Raw genomic sequence first — 17,557 nt, forward strand, 5'->3', positions numbered from 1 at the left:
GATTGTTCTAAAGACTTAAATAATTAAATCTTAATAATTTATTTATGTTATTTTATTTATTAGGATTTTAACGTCATGTTTTACATGGTAGTTACTCGTTACACAAGACTCGTCAGTTCACAAGTTCAATGTCAAACACAGTCATGGACAATTTTGTATCTCCAATTCACCTAACTTGCACGTCTTTGGACTGGCTCCCAGAGGAAACCCATGCAGACACGGGGAGAACATGCAAACTCCACACGGAAAGGACCCGGATCGACCCACCAGGGGATTGAAGCCACCGTGCCGCCCATCTTGTAAATAAAATATGCATACAGACAAATCTGAATGTGAACTGGGCCTGTACTGGACACTTCACACAACTGCAATATTATTAATGCATTTAATCCCTCAGTTTTGCCTCGATTCAGGATCAGGAGTCCAAGTGGCACAGCGGGATAATCCGCTAGCACACCAGCGCCGAGATTCTGAGCTCCGGATTCGATTCTTGGTTCTGCTACTGTGCGCCCTCTACAGGCACAATTGGCTGATGCCTGCAGCAGACACAGTTGGTTTCCAGTCTGCTGGGTGGGAAAGACCGGACCAAGGGGTGCGGTTATCAATGCTGGTTGCTCAAAATGCCTGTACAGAAAGTGAAGGAGTGCAGAGATCCGGGTGGGATATAAATCCACCAAAGTATGGGTGAATAAGAAGGGATTGGAGGGAGTGTGTGTCAGGCGAATTGGAGGGAGTGTGTGTCAGGGACCCCAGCAGTGAACTGGGGGGTAAAATGCATTAAAAAAAAAAGTTCTGTACTAGAGTTGGAGATGTTGTTTTGCTTACATTATGGATCCAGAAAGCCGGTTGTCTAACCTGCTGTCATTTTCAGCACTGCTTCCAGCAAACCTTTATTATTTAGTAATTGTTATTTAGTAACAACATCCAGCATCCTTTGACTATTGTGTAGGTGGCCTACAAATTCCACCACTTCAATCACTCACCTTTCTTTGATGGACAAGGACGTCATTGTCTCTGCTTCCTCCTGAGCCACAGGGGAATGCTGGGTCTGAACTGGTGAAACGTACTGGGGTTTGGGCTGTGTCTGAGGTGGGGTTTTAATCTGTGAAGAGCTATAAGAATAACACTGAGTAGGGCTAAAGGTTTGAGGCCTGGGTTGGTTCTGAGGGGATCCTCTGGTTTGGACCTGTCCAGGAAATTCTGTGTAAATATGCGGTGCAGGAGGAGGCGGTGGAGGAGATTGGATGTTTTGCGGGGGTCTGGGACGAGCAAGAGGTGACGTTTGAGGGGAAATGTGAGGCTCCGGTTGAGGACGGATGTGTGTGTGAGGGGAGGTTTGGAAGTGCTGCAGAACTGGCTTTGGTTGGGGTTGAGGTGAAGTGTAAGGAGAGCTGTGCTGCAGGTAGTCAGGTGATGAAGTGTATGAAGGGCTTTGATAGGAAGGTGCTTCGGTGCTCACGGGATGTGCTGGAAGAGCAGGCTTGGGAACATCTATGTAAAGAATAGAGGAATAAAGTTACATAAGGCTAAGAATGACATTCCTTACTTTCACTAGAAGTCACTAGAACACTAGAAAAAGTTTGCAAACCCCTTTATAATGACCAGGATCTTCACATCATAATCATACACCACAAAAACTGCCTTGTGCACCCTACCAAAAAATTTACAGAAAGTTTCCTGTAAATGCTGACCACATCTGCAAAAGCTCTGGCCAGAATCACAGACCAGAACTTCTTGCTGGCCTGTAAACTGTCTTGCTTTAATGTTGAATTTAGTCTTCTTAACTACTCAGAAGAAAACAACTATTCCAAAACCAATATGCATCCTGCACCATACCTCACATTTGGGATACATTTTTTCCTCTATAGTCTTTTCTATTTACCATCTTGTATTGTTTTAAATAGTAGACACGTCAGACTTTCTCTTTGCAAGATTACTCTAACATTATAACATTGATTTGTAAGACTTCAAAGCAACATGAGGCAACTAACAGTTCTAAAGATAGTTCTAAAGTTCTAGAAATAAATAAATAAACCCTTTACTAAATAGTTGCTAGACTTTTAAAAAGCGAAGCAGACGAGATAACCAAAAAGCTTATTTACTCCTGTAATAAACCAGTAATTACAAAAACATTGGATGCTTATTAAATGTTTGTGTAAGAAATAGAACAGCGGTCCCCAACCTTTTTGCACTATGGACCAGTTTCATATAAGGAGGGATTTGAAATAGGATAACTACAGAATGGAAAATGCAACAACACGCTGCTCCCACCTAGTGGTGACTGGAGAAAATAACACCCAAAGAGTATTGGAAATGTAATTGCTGTTGTAGCGATATCTAATTATTTATTCAGCCTGTGCGGCCTGGTAATAAATGACCTGCGGCCCGGTGGTTGGGGGCCACTGGGATAGAAACCAGACATCTGGCCAATACAAAAACAATAATGCGCTCTGATAAGTTCTCCTCGCAGATTTCTAAGTGGATATATGAATGGAGAATTTAATTATTTACTTATTAGGATTTTAATGTCATGTTTTACACACTTTGTTTACATGCATGACAGGACAAGTAGTTACTTGTTACACAAGATTTCATCAGTTGAAGTCATACTCTCTTATCCTTATACTCCATTTTAATATTTTACTTAACGTATTGTAATATAATAATAACGACCTGCAAGTGCAGCAAATGGTGAAAACGGAGCTCCTGGAGGAAACCCACGCAGACATGGGGAGAACATACAAACGCCACACAGAAAGGACCCGGACCGCCCCGCCTGAGAAACGAACCCAGGACCTTCTTGCTTTGAGGTGACAGTGCTACCCACTGAGCCACCGTGCCGCACTTTATGTATGGAGAAAGTCAAAGGATGCCTTCAACACACCATGTACACCTACAGTTAGGTACAAGAGGGAATCCATAAAATTATGGACAGCAAATAATTGATTTGTATGGTCATAACATCCATCAAATAGGTCAGTTTAACAGGAAAAGGTCTTTCATGACGTTCCCATACTCCAGAATAACTCTGAGTAATGAAAAGAACACCATGATAGTCACATTCGTTCCATGGCCTTCACACTCCCCATACTGAAAGATTTTTAAACACCACTTCTTTTAAGAAATGGTCCAACACCCCATCCATTTTGTCAAATGGACAGGTGGTCGTGCTTACTATTAGCTTCTCGATGACGATGACAATATTTGATGACAGTATATGATCCGTAGATGTACTACAACATCCAACACTAACACAACAGCATACATATTGGAGAAAACACTCAAGATGTAGGACGACACATTTAGTCTCTCCTGAACGGACCCCCAAATGCACTGCATAACAACCCAGGAAAAGAGGCGTAACCCACCCGACGAGGCTTTCATTAAGCCCTAATGTGTGCATGTGCTTATTATAACTGCTGTAATTTGCCATTCATTTCCCATCTCGAAAGCAGCTGGTTGGCGCTGTCACTAAATGACAAAAATCACGATAGTAACACTTGATTAAAATGCCTCCCACTTTCTTCACGCCGGCATCGTTAGTTTGTGATTCTCCGGCGCAGACAAAGAAAGCTGTGAGCCGCATGGATGGGGAAATTATGCTAATCCCATTCAGCCCACTTAACCCAATCAGGGAAAGGTTCGGCACATGGACAGGCAGCCAAGTGAGACAGTGTGCATTCTGTTTTACAAAAAAAAAAAACAACACTGAGTGAATTTCATTCCCAGTCATGCTGATTCTGATTCGTTAACACGTTTTTTTTTTCTAATTTCTTACCTGAAATACCGGCTCTGATCCGTGAAGCATCGGGCGTGAGGTAACCTTGCGAGACGAGTGCTTTCTCCTTGCTGCTCTCCCAGTCTCGCTCCCTCGATTCATCACGCTCCCTCTCTAGCCGGTGGCTCAGCTCTACCTCCCCCTTGCCACCATTGAGAGAGTGACTGTGTGTAGCTGCGTGTGTATGTTGGCGCTGATTGACGGCATGAGGGGGCTCGTGTTCCCCTCTCTCCGGCAACCCGATTCTCCGCCCACCGTCCTCCCCGCGTCTCTGCTCGTTGGCTGGCGGTGCGGCGGCCACGCCCTTGCCGTGAGCTTGTTGGCTCAGGACCTCCGGTGAGGGTGGGTAGTCCGTGATGGGTGGGTTGTTCTCTTGGCTGTCGGTCAGGCTGAAATAACGAACTCCTCTCTCATAGGCTGGGAGCTTATCCTGTGCCGGCTGGTTGGGCGAGGCCCGAGCGGGCAGGACGGCCGAAGGAGGGGGGAAAGACTGGGCTGGGTATGGCTGTGAGTGGACGTCTGCAGACTTTGCCAGAGATGGGCTAGTCACCGTGGCAACAGAAGCCTGGGCGGTGACCGCGGCGACGGAATGGACCAACGCTGCTGATAGGGGCTCCAACTTCTGACTTCTATCCTGCAGCTAAAGAGGGAGGAGAGAAGATATTGAATATTGATTGATTTAAACTAATAGGGCTGAAACCCCTATTAATAAATTTACTTTAATAATTTGGATATCATACATGCACAAAAGCTCATGAATATAATCACAATTAGTCATCATTTTTATTCCTAACCCTGTAGAATTTACACACATTCATTCAGTGGAAGAAGCATGATGCACAGAGCCTAGCCTACAAGCACAGCATACAAAATAGCTTCTTCAGCAACTGCAAGTCTTCAGTCCCTTTTTCTCAACACATACAAAATCCTGCAACATGCTCTGCAGACACTGCTGATTCAGCTACTGGTCTGTAGTCCTAGCTACAAAAATGCATATTATAAGGGCGCTTGGTGGGCACAACGGTAAAACATGCTACTAGCACACCTAAGCTGTTCATGACCTCCAGAAGGAGGTCATTAGCAAAGGAGGCACACAATGCCATCCGGTATTTGGATTCGACTACATTGGGAGGAAAATTAGGGCAAAAATGCATATATATTTTGATTACAGTAGCTGCCAGCACTTTAGAGGGCACACACGAGGCCAAATCTACTGTACACGGACCTCCCTCCTAATTATTAAGTTCAGGGGTTTCAACAGGATAAATAACAGGTGCATAAAGATACATGAGGAGGAACTTCATTGGCCTGATCAGAGCCTTGACCCCCACTCTATCGAACGTATCGCAATACATTGTATTGTCAGTTGTAGGGATGTAACGATGCACCGCAAGACAGTTAAAAATCGATCCGCATGCCGCTCAGGTGGCGCAGCGGTACAAAGACACGCTGCAACCAGAGCTGGATTCTGAGTACCTCGTATCGAATCCAGCTCTGCCTCCCCGGTTCGAGGCTGGGCGGCTGTATGAGCAACGATTGGCCGGTTGCTCAGTTGGAGGGGGTTCTCTGTCAGAATGCGATTACGACCTCTGCCGGCTGATTAGAGGCGCCTGCACAGAGATGAGGTAGAGTGCCCTTAGGGTGTGTCTCTCCACATGCAACGCTAGGTCGCAAAAATGCATCCGGCTGCTGCCCATGCATGTTTCGGAGGGGATATGGGTTAGCTTCGATCTCCTCGGTCAGGGCAGGGTTCGGCATAGACAGAGAGAAAGCACGATGCAAATTGAACAATTGGATGTGCTAAAGGGGGAGAAAAAGGGGAAAAATTTAAAAGAAAAAAAAAATCTATTCACATGCGTAACCATTCAAATCGGTTTACATGTATAATGAATCAATATTAACTTTAAACAGCAGAGGGCACTGGTTGACGTCACTGCAGGGTTGCCAGGTTCGGAATTTTCCTGCCAAATTTATTTATGTGAGTTTGTATGTGTGCGTGTTTGGGAATGAGAGAGGCAGCGTAATGCAGAATTATGAACTGCGCACATCTGGGATGCAGAACTGCATCTAGCAACTGACCAATCAGAAGCCGGTATTTGAGCAAGCACTAAACAAATATCCTCTTACTTGGTCACTGTGGGAACCATTAGGTATTGGTACAGAGACTGTATGACCTGATGAATCTATATCCTGCATTAGGTCCTGTAAAAGGGACAACGTTCTGACACTTTAGTTGTCTCATTAGTCGTAATGATTTAAATTATCTGTTCATTTCGACAGAAGTCAAAATGTATTCATTCAACTAGCCAAAACGGTACAAATTCACCTGTGCCACCTCTCCTACAGTGATGGGCTGTGTTTGGAAGCGGGCGTTGCTCCTGCGCGTGCGTGGTTCGGTACATGTAGACTCTTCTTTTTGTGCAGGAGGTTTGGAGAGGCGGTTAAACAGAGCCATTTTCTCAGACAGGCTCAGAGTCGATAGGTCCTGCTCCTCTTTTTCAGCCCCTTCTTCTGAATGCACTCCTCTGGGTGGCACCTCCTTCTCCTGCTCCCGTGATGAGTCAGGGGCCGAGGACGGCTGCACGCTAAGGAAGAAAAATGAACAATTGAATAGATGCAAGAGTTCGGGGAAGGGGGGCTCACAGCAACTATGGCAGTCAAAAGTATGCAGACAACCCTCCTAATTAATGAGTTTAGGGGTTAAATCATCATTTATTGTTATCAAGTGTATAAAAATGAAGTCTATTCAATAAAATAACCTTCCGATATATATACTGTGTCAACAGTTTGGGAGAAAACCCTCTTCTATTTTAGAATGACTGTGCTCCTGTGTGATCTATAAAGTGAGGTCCATAAAGACATGCTTTGAGGAGGTCGTTCTGAAGGACATCCAGACCCCTGACCTCAACCACATTGAACACCTTTGGAGATAATTTGGATTGTCAAGTGCAAACCAGACTCTTCCAGAAGGCCTTCTGTCTATATATGGTTTACATTTTATATATTTTAAAATCATAACTTTATAGTTGATTGCACCACTTTCAGCATCAAGGTCTTGCTGCAGCAACATTCCCCATCAAACCACCCCCATGTTTGACTGTTTATTATGATCCCTTCTATTAAAAGCTGCATGTATTTGCCAGAAGTATTTTAATAATCTGGTCATAAACAGGCACATGCTCTTGGTCAGTGGAGCCCGAGAGCCCTAAAATAGTGACCTTGTAGTGCTTTCCAGATGCAAATCTTAGCATTTTTGCCCTCCCCTTCTGGAGTTCTCTTTAATCATGACAGAATTTCTCTAGCGTGGATGGCTTAGCTTTGGTAGTAAGGTCCTATATGATTAAATCTAACCTGACTGTATTCAATTATGCACTTTTTTGCAGTTTTAAGTCAGGATATTGGACAAAGGACATTGAAAAGGCAGCTTTAAAAGCCAGTTAAAATAAATAATAAATATACCATACATTGCAGACTTTACAATGCTGGAATTTGAGACAGGGTGGCAGTTCAGAACCTTTTCATATCAAAAGTAAATAAATGCACAAAGATTCATGAAGTAGGTGAGGGGACAGTGACTGGACGAATTTTACATCTGGGCAGATGCCTTCAATTCAGTGCCTGCTGCCAGGAGGCATCAATAATACTATGGGTAGCCATCTGATGTAAATCATCAGCTCTAATGGTTGTTGAACATGAGGCTATCAAATGTGGTTGTTATAAAAGACCAGGCGAACAATAATATCATTGGCTAGTTAAAATGGCATGTAGTCTGTGGCAATGCCTGATCACACAAGCAGAGGGCACTGTATACACACTATACTACTGAAACAGCATTCAAGGAAATATTATTTCTGTCCACAGATTCTCAGAAACCATTGAGTAAAAACTAGCTGTGTCAGGACATCCCATTAACAGGTCTTTTCTGAGGTAAACATCAGCTCAGAAGAGTCATGCTTAAGAGAAATCAAACCCTACACGAAGACATAACTGACACCTAATGAACATGCTGATTACGAAGCACTAGGCTCATTAATAGCACACATATACAGATACCTGAAGTTAGTTGTTGTGGTGCTGACTACAGTAGGGCTGGGGAATCTGGGGGTTGTAGTTTGGACAGTAATCATTTGGGAGGAGGGAGCAGTAGAACTTTAGGACAAAAAAGGACACATTATGAAGAAAGAAACTCAATCATTAGCATTTATGTTGCTCATGAATTAAAAATCACAATCACAACTGTTCACCATGCACATACATTGCTGTGGAAACAGTAATTGCCCTCTTCCTAATACAACGCTGTCCACTAGTAGTAATAACAGTGACCTACGTTGCAGCAGTGACCACCTCCTCTGGGGTGACGGGCTGAGTTCTCGAGCGGTCCTGTGCACGCCTAAGTCTTCGCTCAACGGCGGCATTACGAGAGCGAGGTTTGGGAACGCCGCCTTCTCCAGCCTTCTCAAGATCCTAAAACACAATGGCAATGAAATGAAACGATATAAATCCACAGACAAAGAATGTAAAAATGAGTGCAGCTCTGGACAAAATTAAATTATTAGGTTTAGCAACTGAACAAATGCCTGAAATGTGTGCTAAACATGTACGTATTAGTATTAACAAGGCACTGTGGGCAAAAGGGTTCAAAATTGGATAGCAGAGAGGCCGCTCCGGTGGCGCAGTGGTAAAAACACACGCTAGAACCAGAGCTGGGATCTCGAATACATTGTATCGAGTCTGGGCTGACCAGCCACATGAACAATGATTGGCCTTTTGCTCATATAGGGGTGGGATATTAAGCAGGATAGGGACTCTCTCATAACTAATGCAGCTACGACCTCTGCTGGCTGATTGATGGCGCCTGCACAGAGACGGGAAAAGAGTGATCTGCTCAAGGTGCGTCTCTCCGTACACAGTGCTGATCTGCATTGCACTCGTCAAAGTGTAGGTGATAAAATGCATACGGCTGCTGCCCTCGTGTCGGAGGGTGCGTGGGTTAGCTTCGTTCTCCTCAATCAGAGCCGGGGTCGGCATCGGTGGAGAGGAAGCATGACGCAATCGGGCAATAAAACTAATTTTACATGGCCTTATATAGTATATGTATTATATATATATATATAAGGTCATGTAAAATTAGTTTTAGTTTGTGAAGGAAACTGCAGGCTCTAAAAATTCAGTGCGATGCAGCTCAGAACTGGTCTTTGTTAACATCTGCAGACAAAATTGTAGGCATAGGGGTTTAGAAACTGGACTCTGGATAGCTGGAAAACAAAAGTATGGTAAAAAAAATAAGGTGTTTTTTTCCCCAGTCATGAATACATTGATTGGGGCATTGAGTCTGATTGGTTTAAAAAGCATGACAAAACAATAAAACATTAAAAATTATTGGACCTAAATGTAAATAGAAACAAGTGTAACTGTTTTCAGCATTAAGATAAATGAGTGTTAACATGGGGGGGAGGTGTCATTCTTTTTTTTGTCCAGAGACTGTATAAGTATGTAAGTATTTGTCCTTGGAATGCAAAATACCCTGAAGAGGGACCTCTTGGCTGCAACACTCATCTTTGCTCGCTCATCCAACTTTTCTTCATCCACTATTGAGAAACAAAGGTGGGTGATTGTATTTAGTACTTGGATTTAAGTTTATCTTAAGTTGATATAGTGCAAGTATTAAAACACAATTACCATCTTCCCTCTGTAGCTCAATCAACCTAAACAAAGAATATTTAAAAAAAGTGGTTACAGAGTAAGTAATAAAATACAACCATAAGTTCAGTGGTGAATACAGAATAAGTATGTGATTGTGATAGCCGTTTCATTCTGTTGAATTCCAACACTGGCACATCATATTCTACTTGATGAGATTCTGATTAACACACAAGATATAAAATCACATGAACCAAATCTTATGTAATGAGGAAAAGCATATAAACCACTACTGTGGTCAGTGGTCAAGGCTAAAATCAGGCAGATTTGTCTGTGAAGGACACATTATTCAAGTTACTTTTAAGGTTATCTTAGAACAAAAGTTCCTTTCTTTTACTATGATCCTAATGTTTCTCAACACTGAGGGTTGGTTTTTCCAACAGGGCAATGCCTCGTGCCACACAGCCACGTTAGTCAAGGTGTGGCTGGAGGATCATCAGAGCCTGGACTTAGCTAGTCTAATTACAGACAAGAACCCATAAGAACATCTGGAATGTGATCAAGGTGAGGTTGAATGATCACAAGCCATTATTTTACCAAGAGTGGAATAAAGTCACCCAACAACACTGTGAAAAACTGGTGGAGTGCATACCAAGAGGCATGGAAGCTGTGACCTGAAGCTGTAACCTTCACTGACATTATTCATACTTTACCTATCAGATTGCAGTCTTTCAGCCGATGTCACCGGCTGTGTTCTAAACCTTTCAGATGACTTCCGATCATCACCAGGCTGGATATACCTCTTAGGTCGACGTTGTCTTCTTTCATTGTCGACAACCGCCTCTGGATCAGTCTCCATAGAAGTTTGGTCTATCTTAGACTCACTGGGTGTTAAAAAGGTTAAACAAACAAAATTATAATATAGAACATGGGACATGCATAATTAAAATAGCACTGCATTTGAAATGTCTTTAAAAATTACCAAAAGAAACAGGTATACTTTAGTAAAGTCTATACAACCTTTAGTTAAACAAAGACAAGCCGAAGTTCGTGCAGTAATAAGAACCAACCAAAAGAAGAACCAAGTTCTTCTATTTAATTCATATACATGCATCAAACATATATAAAACAGACCATGCAAAAAAGAGGGGGAATCAACTGGCCCAATCTGAATAAATAGGGGAGGAAAATGTACCTTCCATTAGCAGGCCATGGTTTTTTGTTTGGGCTCACATAGATCATTAATATAATTTCAGGTTTAAGTACAATGGCATGCTAAAATAAATGTCTATTTTTTCTTTGTTTGTCATTGTTAGGCAATATCTATAGCTAGGGCCCTACAAAATTTATGGGAAAATGTGCTTGATTTCACAAATTTATTTTAAATAACCATTAAATAACACTCATAAATTGAATTATAGAATCATTAAGAATAGTAACTACAGTACATAGCATAGCCTAATTAGAACATCCAAAAAAGGATGTGTTTTCCAAACTCAATTACCAGAGTCGTGTTTTGACTAAGCAATTGCTAACTGAATTGCTGTAGGATTGCAAGGACCAGCTTGTAGTGCAGATTAACACAGCTTAAATTTTGAATTTCACAGCAAACTGCATATGCAGGAAAGCTATTCCTTAACAACACATATTTAGCACACCAACGGATACAGAAAGATTCTGGTGTGGCAGTGACGATGCTAAAACAACCAAAAACAAATCAGAACTCTTTCCAGATTAGACTATTAGTGTTCTTAACATAGTGTTAGATAGATAGATAGATAGATAGATAGATAGATAGATAGATAGATAGATAGATAGATAGATAGATAGATAGATAGATAGATAAGATAAGATAAGATAAGATAAGATAAGATAAGATAAAATAGATAAGATAGATAAGATAGATAGATAGATAGATAGATAGATAGATAGATAGATAGATAGATAGATAGATAGATAAGATAAGATAAGATAAGATAGATAAGATAGATAAGATAGATAAGATAGATAGATAGATAGATAGATAGATAGATAGATAAGATAAGATAAGATAAGATAGATAAGATAGATAAGATAGATAAGATAGATAGATAGATAGATAGATAGATAGATAGATAGATAGATAGATAGATAGATAGATAGATAGATAGATAGATAGATAAGATAAGATAAGATAGATAAGATAGATAAGATAGATAGAAAGATAGATAGATAGATAGATAGATAGATAGATAGATAGATAGATAGATAGATAGATAGATAGATAAGATAAGATAAGATAAGATAAGATAGATAAGATAGATAAGATAGATAAGATAGATAGATAGAAAGATAGATAGATAGATAGATAGATAGATAGATAGATAGATAGATAGATAGATAGATAGATAGATAGATAGATAGATAGATAGATAGATACTTTATTAATCCTAAAGGAAATTAGGGCCTCAGTAGCAAGTTACATTAATCAAAAAGTCAAAAGTAAAAGTACACACTACATAGATTCACAATATACAAACAAGTATCTGTATAATTACAACAACACTCAGACAACACACTACAATAACAGAACCTGAGGGTATATATGGAGGTGTTATTTTGGTTTACGTTGTAAGGCTACCTCAGCGTGTGTTAGAGTTAGAGTTTTCACAGGCAGTGTTAAAAGTTACAAAGGGCATGATCATTAGACATCGCCTTTAAAAACAAATTAGTATCAGCATTTCCCAATTCCAGAACCATCAACATACAGTTCAGGCTGGCGTCCCGAGGCATTCTCCAGGTAAGAATGTCTGAGCTTTGCCACAGAAACTCTTGTATCCAAGGCACCACCTTCGCCACTGGCAGCACCCGTCTCCCTGGTGTTGTACCCCAGTTCTGTCAGAGATTCACGACTTACGGCGCGATCGAGACGCCGGATTGCGGCTGAGCGCTGAGCTAGTCCGATATCGGACATAGAGCGATTCCTAGATTTTGGCTTGAGATCATTCCCATCTCTGCTTCCTTTGTGACACGCTTGAGGGAGGGAGGATCCTCTTTGTAGGTAGCCACCGATTTCATCCAGTCTGTGATGTGGAGATGGGTCATCTGGCTTTTGCTGCTGTGGGGGTGTGGTGTCCATGGCTTCTGAGAGGTTTGGATCCAATCCATCGTCTCCTTCTACTTCTGCCTGTCCACCTGACTGACTGATTCTACGTACCCGACGTCCTTTGGGTTCATCTTCGGACTGGCTCAGCCTTCTACGCCTGACATGCGCCTCGTCATTCTCCGGCTGGCTGGACCTCCTTCGCCTGCCTTGTGATTCTGACATCTCTTTTTGGACACATTTTTGACCTTCTTCACTTTCTAACTCATCCAGCTGTTTTATGATCCTGCCTTCTTTTGGGGTCATCCTATCAGGCTGTGCAATCCTCTGTCCAAGTTGACTAGACCTTTTTTCAGTCCGGCTTACTGGCAGATCTGATCTGCTTGTCCAGCGTTCAACCTGCTTGTCTTGGTCATCAATTTGTCTAATTTGCTTACTATCTGTTTGTAATTGTTTTTCAAACTGACCCATGTTCACATCAACTTGCCTTACACTATGCTGCTGAACTTCCTTTAACATGTCTGTTTTACTTCCATCCCACCCCTCTCTCTCGTTTAACGAATCTACCCTTCTCTGGTCACTTATACTAATCATGCCTGTCTTCCCATCATGCCTCTTGTCATTTCTTTCACTCTCTTGGCTTGCCTTTTTCTGCATTCTGTTTTCTCCTTTACCTCCTTCCTCACCCAGTGGACTGACCCTTCTTTCATCATGACCTTCACTTGGTTCAACATTTCTAACCCTGCTTCTACCTCTACCATGCCCTTCATCCAACTGTCCTGCCCAGACTTTTCCTCTTCCCGAACCCTCGTCTGATGCACTGATCCTCCTGCTTCTTCTGCCCTCCGAAGATTCCTCAGTGCCTCTTTGCATGGTGTCATCCACACTCCTCTCCCGGCGTCGGATTTCAGAAGGCAGGACAGCCTTTTTGCTTCGCAGAAGGCTCGAGGCCTGGTCTGTTCTGGATACCGTTCGGCCCTCCCTTTGGACGAGCTGAATTTGATCGCTACTGGCTCTTCGCCTGGTCTCTACGCCTTCCCTACCGATGGGTGTCAATCTAGGTATGTCTGCATGGCCCCGGTCTGAAGATTCATGCGATTTTGGAGGTCCGGGTGAAGAACAGGCAATATTGTCTTTCAAAGGAGGAGGTGGCTGGCTAGGTCGGGAGGAAAGGCCATGGTGGGGAGCTTGGCCATAAGCAGGATGGAGTTCTTCAATACGACCATAAGGTGGAGGCTGACTGGGAGTATACCCAGTGACAAACTGTTGAGGCTGTGCAAATGATGGAGATGCATGTAAGATCTGCTCATATTTAAGTGGATGTTGCTGAACAGGTTGGTGATAGGCGCTGCCCATATCTGCAGGTTGGTGGGCGTGTATATATCTTAGTTCAGGTTGTGAAGCATCCATAGTCATAGGCATTGATTGTTGAAAGCTCTTTTCTCCAACTTGCGACTGTTGAGGTATTCTATACATTTGAGAGAGTTGTTGGATACCCCTGTAACAGAGTGAAGGTTGTAAACTATCTGTGACAGGATGCATCCCCTGGTGTCCCCGATCATAGTTTAAATAATTCGTATTTGGTATGTGCTGGTAATTCTGATGTTCGTCTGAGACTAAGTGATGAAGGTCTGTTGGTTCTGTGCTCGTACTGCGTCTGTATCTTTGGTGTTCACCGGTGTGTGCTTGGTAGCAATGTAACGGCTGCGTATTCGAACGCAGGTGCTGGACTGGGGGTTCGACAGTCCACGCAAATGGCCGGTTCGGGTGATCGAAATGAGGGGCCGAATATGGTGGTGGCGTGTCTACAGGGTGATGCCTGATTGAGGATGTGTCTGATCCTGAATCAGATGCCCGTCCTATGCTGTCCTCCCTCTCTCTCCGTCTCTCTCTTCCACGTATTCTTTAAGCAGGAACAAAACAAAAAGATGAGTTTTGTTCCGATTTAAAACTATCATTTTAATAGTTAAACCTCTGGGGTTATACAACCAGTGGTGATTCTAAAGAAAGAATGAATTTAAAATATATTATTAATAATAATTATAATCAGAACAAAAATATCATCAACAGAAATTCCTCACTACATAAAGCAAATGGAATATTGTACAGAAGTGAATTAAACGGTGCTATTAAATTACTGAAAAAAAACACTTCTTTACAGTCACTGCTCCTGAAACAAGATGCAATGATTTATTAGGTGGTAAGAGCTAAAATGGGTATTAGCTTTATTCATCATGTAAATGAAATGATCTTCTACAAAATGTGTTGTGTAATTTGTGTTTAGTTATCTGAAATCTTTCACAGCACTGTATACAGTAGTAGTAGTTAGCATGGGTACTGTTTACAGGGGCACTAACACTCGTGTACCTGGAGGGCCAGTTGATATACGAGTTTGTTTCACCGTCCCAGTCTTTCTGCAGAGACCACTCGCTTTCAGAAAAAGTTGCCAAACTAAAGAACACCAGCCAAAAGGGGGGCATCTTAGAATGATATGAAATGAAAATAGCTGGTAACTGTGTAAGGCATAATTTTAAAGCATTCAAAATCAAGAGTAATGCTACTTATGTACCATTAACTGTCAGGATTATATGTCTAGTTAGTGCTGTTTTGTTCTTTACTTTGGCCATGTCGTTTTTTTATTGTAACAGAGTTAAAAGTGGCCTATTAAAAACCTTTTACAGTGCCAAGATTTCCAACGTTTTCTTTAAGAATCAGAATGCCCGCAGCACCCTCTCGACTGTTACATCACCTTTCCTTTTAATTACACGTTTTAATCCCAAAACACAGGATACTAAATGTTGAATTTTTGCTTGATATGAGAGTTCAGCTGCTCAACATTCTATTGTCACTGTTCTCAACATGTGCCATATTTAAAAAATATATATATATTTTTACTTTATGCATTTTCTCCCCTTTTTCTCCCCTTTTTAGCGCGTCCAATTGCCCTATTGCATCACGCTTCCTCTCCACCAATGCCGATCCCCGCTCCGATTGAGGAGAACGAAGCTAACCCACGCCCCCTCTGACACATGGGCAGCATGCCGTATGCATCTCATCACCTACACTGTGATGAGTGCAGTGCAGCTCAGCGTTGCGTACGGAGAGACACACCCTGAAAGCACTCTCTTCTCATCTCTGTGCAGGCGCCATCAATCAGCCAGCAGAGGTCGTAATTGCACCAGTCATGAGAGAGAGACCCCTTCCGGCTTATTCCCGGCCATCTGAACAACAGGCCAATCGATGTGCCATATTTTTAATACAAAATAGATCTGGACTGCAGGCTGTCAGTCCGAATGAATAGGACTGGGCCTCTTTCTTTAAACTTTAGGCCTATTTTTGCATGGAATTGATGTATGGCTTTTGGTTTGCATACAAAGTTTCAAGATTTCTTGATCCAGCAGAGGACAACAGTGACAATGGTTTTCCGAAGAACTCCAGCACCCACGTAACTATATCTCAGTAGCATGAGGGCTTCTAGTGCAATGCCTTCTGAGTGCTTAACACAACTTCAGGTGGATTCACCTTTTATACACAATTATGTTACCAATTCACCAGGGGCAAATGGTTTCATTAGTGGCCCTTATATACGGTCACATTTTAAGTTTATTGCTGCTTTTCTAAAAAAAAAAATGCCTGAGTTTAAACCACACATATAGCGGCTTCAATTTCACTGAGTAAACGACACCCGATTTCTCACTATGGATCATGATGAACTACAGCTGTGTAGTCATATAGAAGAGATACAGCTCTGTACTAGTGATCGACCGATATGGGTTTTTTAATGGCCGATGCCGATACCGATATTTAGACGAAAGAAGTGGCCGATGGCCGATATATAAAGCCGATAATACCATTTTTTTACAACTAAAAAATACAATAATAATAATAATAATAATAATACAACAAAACAGAATTAATGATCTTAAATAAACATTTATTTATCACTGTAAATTCTTGTTTGCTCTTTTGGCCGTTCAAAAAATTAAATAAAAAAAATAAAAACTTTAAATAAAATAAAAATTCTTTCAAAGGTTTCAGTGCACTTAACATACACAAGCAGATAGCAGTATCTTTTTGTTTTTAAGAATGAACAAACATGCTTAAACCTCCAGGCTGGAGGATTACAATCCTTGTTCTTGTGCATTCACTGATGTCTGCCTGGAGAGTGGCAAAATGGACACACGGGGCGCTCTAACAACAGCCAGACCAATGACTGTATACAGTCACTGAGCTGACGGCGGCAATGTTTAAATATCGGCCTTGTGCGCACATATATCGGCCGATGCCGATTATCTAAAAAATGCCAAAAATCGGCCCGATTAATCGGTCGATCACTACTCTGTACCCATCTAAAAATGATCAGTTTGACCACCCATTAATGTACATGAAGCAATGGTTTCTGCAAAGGTCAGGAAAACTAATCATATACAAGAAGGAACCACAAAAACAGATCTGCCATGAACCAGTAGGTGCTGCCACTTGATGACCACAATGAACCACAATGAACCAAATCAACAATTAAACTCCAACCTGTCCAGGTCTTGTGCACAATTTGTGTGATATTTAGCTCTTTTATGTATGTAGATGATCTAGCTTGGACAAGTGTACCATTATAAAACAATATCATGGAATAATTGACTAAAGCAGTGGTTCTCAAACTTTTTAGACCAAGTACCACCCATTATCAAACCAAAACTTCCAAGTACCACCTATGTTTCTCATCTCAGAACCACATATGGCACACATTAATTAGGTGTGTGTGTATATACAGGGGTTGGACAAAATAACTGAAACACCTGTCATTTTAGTGTGGGAGGTTTCATGGCTAAATTGGACCAGTCTGGTGGCCAATCTTCATTAATTGCACATTGCACCAGTAAGAGCAGAGTGTGAAGGTTCAATTAGCAGGGTAAGAGCACAGTTTTGCTCAAAATATTGCAATGCACACAACATTATGGGTGACATACCAGAGTTCAAAAGAGGACAAATTGTTGGTGCACGTCTTGCTGGCGCATCTGTGACCAAGACAGCAAGTCTTTGTGATGTATCAAGAGCCA

General features: G+C 41.8%; 1 protein-coding gene across 1 annotated transcript in view; it reads right to left on the minus strand.

The window, feature by feature from the left end:
* The window catches only part of svilb (supervillin b), a 42,930-nt gene that overhangs the window by 20,562 nt on the left and 4,811 nt on the right, over positions 1-17,557 (minus strand). Inside the window, exons 5-14 of the mRNA XM_062988048.1 lie at positions 12,166-13,998; positions 10,132-10,302; positions 9,458-9,483; positions 9,302-9,366; positions 8,106-8,242; positions 7,832-7,927; positions 6,105-6,363; positions 5,906-5,980; positions 3,779-4,418; positions 984-1,491 (exon numbers count right to left, since the gene is read on the minus strand). Coding sequence (XP_062844118.1) covers positions 984-1,491; positions 3,779-4,418; positions 5,906-5,980; positions 6,105-6,363; positions 7,832-7,927; positions 8,106-8,242; positions 9,302-9,366; positions 9,458-9,483; positions 10,132-10,302; positions 12,166-13,998 — 3,810 coding nt within the window. The remainder of the gene's footprint in view (positions 1-983; positions 1,492-3,778; positions 4,419-5,905; positions 5,981-6,104; positions 6,364-7,831; positions 7,928-8,105; positions 8,243-9,301; positions 9,367-9,457; positions 9,484-10,131; positions 10,303-12,165; positions 13,999-17,557) is intronic.

Source organism: Trichomycterus rosablanca, chromosome 25 (assembly GCF_030014385.1).
Source record: "Trichomycterus rosablanca isolate fTriRos1 chromosome 25, fTriRos1.hap1, whole genome shotgun sequence".
Lineage (NCBI taxonomy): Eukaryota > Metazoa > Chordata > Actinopteri > Siluriformes > Trichomycteridae > Trichomycterus > Trichomycterus rosablanca.